The 5,567-nt window shown below is 54.6% G+C and overlaps 1 protein-coding gene across 1 annotated transcript in view; it reads left to right on the forward strand.

Annotated features, from left to right (window-relative positions):
* Window positions 1-2,539, forward strand: part of MAGIX (MAGI family member, X-linked) — an 8,213-nt gene extending 5,674 nt beyond the window's left edge. The window contains exons 2-5 of the mRNA XM_006758911.2: window positions 672-754; window positions 831-1,067; window positions 1,146-1,317; window positions 1,999-2,539. Of these exons, the coding sequence (XP_006758974.1) occupies window positions 672-754; window positions 831-1,067; window positions 1,146-1,317; window positions 1,999-2,303 (797 nt within the window). The 3' untranslated portion in view covers window positions 2,304-2,539. The remainder of the gene's footprint in view (window positions 1-671; window positions 755-830; window positions 1,068-1,145; window positions 1,318-1,998) is intronic.
* Window positions 2,540-5,567: the final 3,028 nt, after the last annotated feature.

Genomic DNA, 5,567 nt, shown 5'->3' on the forward strand with positions numbered 1-5,567 from the left:
CGGACTGGAGCTGGGCTCCCGGGAGCTGGTGTGAGTTAGGAGGACAGGTCTTGGAGGGATATTCGAGGGCGCGGGGCCTTGGATTATCCTAGAATATTCCTAGGAGGTGACACTGGGAGGGTTAAGGCAGTAGGTGAGTGTTGGAAGATTAGTTGAGGGTGTGAGGATCCCCATCAGGGAGGCTTTGAATGTCATTCCTGAGGAAGCAGGGCCTGGAGAAGGTGGAGAGCGAGCACCAAGTTAAGGGCGGGCCTGGAATACTGGTGTAGAGGGTGGAGCCTATAAATGCATTGTAGCTGGGATCTCAAAATGTCAGGAATTGGTTGAGATTTATAGGCTATTAGAGGGTGGAGCCTGGAACGTTCAGGAGTCAAATCCTGGAGTTGCACCCCCCAAGGTGGGCCTATGGTTTATATGAGGTGCAAGGTCCCAGTGTAATTAGAAGGAGGTAGGAAGGTGTGGGGAATGATTCAAATAGCCAGGGCTGGGATTATTAAATCAGGGTCAGGACAGTTATTTGAGTCTGTGGAGACTAGTTAAATGGGCAGGCAATCCTGTCTGTGCAGTCCAGAGGCAAGTCAATGAGATGAGGCTAGAATGGTAACTCACCGGGCAGGACCTAGACAGTTTACATGGAGTTCAACCCTGGATTCCCTCCATTCATCCCCCAGACATTAGCGATCTGGATTCTGCAGACATAGAGGTCACGGACAGTCGCCTGCCTAATCCCACTTTCGTGGAACACCGACCCCAGGTACCACCTAGTCCTCCTAATCCAGGCCACCTGCCTGGAGACTGGCAACGTATGTACACTCCTGTCCTTACTCTAGCATCGTCGGTCAGAGACCTTGGGAACATCCACTGGGCCACCCCAAGTGACTCAGATTAAGCCACGTTATGCTTCAAAGTCGCCCCAGGCCTCTGGTCCGTTCTGTGTGGAGCTGGTTCGCGGTTCTGCAGGCTTTGGCCTCACGCTGAGTGGAGGCCGAGATGCGGCCAGGGACACTCCCCTGGCAGTGCGGGGGCTGCTGAAGGATGGGCCAGCACAGCGCTGCGGTCGCTTGAAGGTGAGCCCGCCCTCTTTCTTGGTCAGGGTGCTCTCCACCTGCCCTTCCTACAACACCCCTCACCTTGTACTCTTACAGGCTGGTGACCTCGTGCTTCAAGTCAACGGAGAGTCAACTCAGGGTCTCACTCACGCCCAGGTCGTGGAGCGGATTCGCAGTGGTGGCCCCCGGCTGCACCTGGTGCTGAGCAGGCCTCTTGAGACCCACCCCAGCAAGCCTGAGAGGGGGGGAGGACCCCGGAAAGGAGATGGTGGGTTTCCCAGGGGAGAGGGATCTGGGATCTGTAAAGGGAAGGAGAGGGTCACAGAATGGAGGGGCTGGGGTACTGGGTGAGAAGGGTTTGGTGGTCTCAGTGGGGAAGGTTGGGAGTTTGGTGTCTGTGAGGGGGTCATGGCATCCTCAAAAGTGGGGGTGAGGAGGGGAGGGTACCAGGATGAGAAGGTACTGAGAGGGGGGAAGAAGGAAGGGGTTTGGGTGAAAAGCAGGTGTTTGGAAGGAAGCGTGGCCCTTGGAGGGGAAGGCTGAGTGGGAAGGGGATGGGAGGGCGATGCAGAGGGTAGGGGACCTAGTTCCTAAAGACAAGGGCTCATAAGGGGAAGGGTTGGGAGTAGAGGGAGGTGGGTTGTGCAGTGGGAGACTTTAGGGACTTAGATGGGGGTTTGACTTCCTTTGGGGGTTGTGGGAAATGATTTCTGAGGGTTGAGGAGTTCTGGATCCAGGAGAGGCAGGGTTTCTGGAAAGGAGGTGCTGTGTGTCCTGAGGGGTAGTGTCTGTTCCTGAAGGACCTGTCCAGGCCTTGATGGAAGGTTTTTACAAGGGGCGGGGTCTCTGTCTCAGCATTTGGAGTCTTCTGGCCACCTTCGGGCAAGGGGCCAACTCTCTATACAACCCCCCCCACCCCTAATCTAATCTGCATTCCTACTATTCCCAGATCGCAGCCCAGATCCTGGGGGACCAGAGGCTACGAGGTCTCCTAGCGCCAGCGCTTCCCCACTTGATCACCCTCAATCCCGTACAACGCCCAAGACCCGGCCCAGCCTGGAGCCCAGCCCAGAGGGGGCAGGGGACGGCCTTGCGGTTCCTCTGGAGCGCCGCATGCAGGACCCAGACGACCGATCCCCCGGTTCCCCGGGACCCTGGCTGGTGCCGAGCGAGGAACGGCTCTCGCGGGCTCTAGGTGTCCCGGCGGCCACGCAGCTGGCCCTGGAGATGGCAGCTGGAAGGCGGAGGCACTGAGCATATCTGACGGCTGCCTGCTCACTTGGTACTGCCCCACCTGGATCCCGCGGGCTCCGCGCGCTGCGCACTAGCATCGCCAGCAGAACTGCCACTTGGCCTCGTCCCCCCTCCTGCTGTTCAGTCGACCAGCCCGAGTTCCCCTCGCGGTGTCAGTGGTATGGCCCTCCCTCACTGCCAGCCTGCGCTTCTTGTTTCGGGCGGGGGAGGTAATAAATCGGTCCGCTCTGTCTTGACTTGCCAGGTGCTCTAAGCGGGGTGGGGCTCCCCAGTCCACCCGGTAAAGGAGGGGGGAGGGTCAATCCCGAGGTGAGAAAGGCTTCTTCTTGCAACCACTGACAAGTACTGTTCCTTTCATGCCTCTAGAGGGGTCTCTGCTTCTGCCGGTCCTCGGCCTGGCTGGGTTCCATATCCCTTCGCCAACTCCTGTTTCTCAGTCCACTCATTGATGTCACCTTCTCGGAGGTGTTCAGGGCTCATATAATTATTGCGCGTGGTGTGGGGAATGCAGAGGTGGGCCTGTTGTGGCGAGAGTACACCAGTCTACCCACAGCCCTGGCCCTGAATCACCCAGACTCTCCAAGGCGGGCCGGATAGCAGGGCTAGGAGCTGGGTGGCTTCCTTCACCAGGACCTGCGGTCTCTCACTTCCGGCCTGACACTTTCACAGCCAGGGCTGGGGCCCTGGGCCCCTTTGGGGCGGGGCAGGGCGGGGCGGGGAAGGTGTGAGTCAGCGGGCCCAGCTAAAAAAAGCTGTTAGAACCTTTGCGCTACGCCCCCCTCTTCCCTAGATGGCGACGAACTGCAGCCGGGCTTGTGTGCACATGCCAAACGCTGGGCGTTCCCCGAGCCTGGGAGAGGCCAGTTCCTCCATCCTGGGAAGAGAGCCCTAAAGCCCAGGCTTCCATGGCCAGCGGGACTCCGAGCTGGGTAGCCCCAAAGCCGGCGCTGGTTGAGGCCAGAAGTGGCCAGTCACCTTCGCTGTTACCACATCCTGAACACTTGGCCCCATCTCCCCAACAAAGAGGGAAGCTGGGGAGGCGAGGAGGGCCTGTAAAGCCAAGCTGGGAGTTGGGGTATAAAGCGGTGAAGATCTAAACCCTTGAATGGTGAGCACTGTAGACATTGTGGGGGCGTGCGCTGCCCCTGACTCAGAGCTGGGTTAGGTATGGCTCTACAGACATAAGGAAAGGCCTCCTGAGCCCAGCTCAGGAGACTAATAATAGTAACCCAAGCCACCATTTACTTACCCTATCCCGGGCTACTGGCTTCTTCTGTATCCATCAGGTTACACATCTATATGATATGCCTATTTCATAGGGGAGGGAAGTGAGACCCAAAGACTATATATGGCTGAGGGAGGGGTTGTCTAACCGAGATCTAATGAAGGCCTGATTCCCAAGCCTTAATCTCACCTGTATTTGACAAGTACTAATGGACTCCAACTGTTTACCTTGTGCTGTGTGTGATAGGCACTGGGGAGATGCTGGGGGGAAAACATAAAGATTTTAATCCCTGTGTAGTTGGTGTACTGGGGGTAGACATGTCAGAACAGTCAAGAAAATGAATAATATCAGAAAGAAGGGAGAGTTATAAAGACAGCAAAAGGAGGTTATGTTGGGGAAGGTAATTATGGTGGGTTGCTGGCCTCTTTGAAGACATAACACTTGTGCTGATACCTGAATGACCGGAAGCGAGATGTATAAAGAACTTGGACAAGTGCGTTGACAGCAGCAGGAACATCAGGTGCAAAGGTCCCGATGAAGAGCAGAGTATGTTATGTTCTAGAAACTCAAGCATGTCTTCAGTCTTCACCCAGTTGGAAAGCACACACTGACACCTAGGAAAGTATTCTTCATCCACCCCTTCTGCTATCCAATCACTCTTTCACAGGGCTTCCTTAGGGCTGAAAGAGGGGATCCCTTCTTTGGTTTTGAGGGACCAGAGCCTAAGGGAAGGAGAGCGTGAAAGCCCTTCGGTTGAACTATCCTGGCCTTCCAGCCACAGCTCTCTCCTTCTCAAATGAGCTGAAAATAAAAACCAATGTCCAGTCTAGAGAGTGTGCTCCCAGCACACCTAACCAGGTGCCTGTCTCACATGCAGAAACCCAGGCTGAATCAGGAGAAATTACTTGCTCAGGGCAACACACTCTCCAAATGCTGTCAGCCTTGTCACCCAGCCTGGCACCCCAAGAGCCTTCTCCCCATCTTGGCCAAGCCCCCAGCAATAAAACTCCTGTTCCTTTTCCATTCTTAATCGAGGGCTGGGCTGAGGAGCCCCTTGCCTCAGAACCGGAAAAGCAGACTTCCCTAGGATTGCAGAACAGAGTATCAGACACACCCTGAGCTTGAACACTATTCATAGTGTTTGCCCCCGTTGACTGAGCAGATGCTCACCGGGCCCTGTTTCCTCTTGGCCTGTGCACCACTGCAGTCCAATTCCCGTCACTGCCAAGAGGTTTATTCCACGTCCGAGATCCTTTATCTGCAATTCCCAAGTCCCCACAGCTCTGGAAACTGAGTTTCCCCACAGTTTGGAACCATTTGTTACAAAACCGGATCTGGCTTAATGAGGCACACTTTTCTGTCCTACTTTATTCCACTTATAGTGAACGTCCACGCCTTTGCTTGAGGAAATATTAAAATGCTTAACACACACACACACACACACACACACACAAAAATCTCTTAACACACACACACACACACACACACACACACACACACACACACGGCAGTTTCACCCACCACTGACTGTTAAGTAATACACCGTATATGCACTGGGAAAATATTTTTTAAAATATATTTTTATTGATTTCAGAGAGGAAGGGAGAGGGGCAGAGAGAGAGAAATATCAATGATGAGAGAGAATCCTTGATTAGCTGCTTCCCCCCTACTGGGGATCAAGCCTGCAATCCTTTCAGTCCGCAGGCTGACACTGAGCCAATCCAGCTAGGGTTGCACTGGGAAAATTTTCCAAAATTCGAAATATTCCGAATTCTGGCAATAGACCTGGGTTTCACCAGGGCCTCCACCGTTTGTTTGTTTGTTTGTTTGTTTACAGCTAAGGAAACCCAGTCAGTCCTTCCCTAAGGCAAACTCCCATGGGTTCTGAGTTGAGGCAGCCCTGGGGACATTTGCATTCTAAAAGGGCAAAGGGTTTCACCATTACCTTTCAAGGTACCCCGAAGTGCCAAGTCTCAAAGGCTGGCACCTTCGGAGATGGGGCGCCCCGGGTGGCTGCGCTCCGGGTGGGGATGATCCTT

This window comes from Myotis davidii, unplaced genomic scaffold (genome assembly GCF_000327345.1).
Source record: "Myotis davidii unplaced genomic scaffold, ASM32734v1 scaffold855, whole genome shotgun sequence".
Lineage (NCBI taxonomy): Eukaryota > Metazoa > Chordata > Mammalia > Chiroptera > Vespertilionidae > Myotis > Myotis davidii.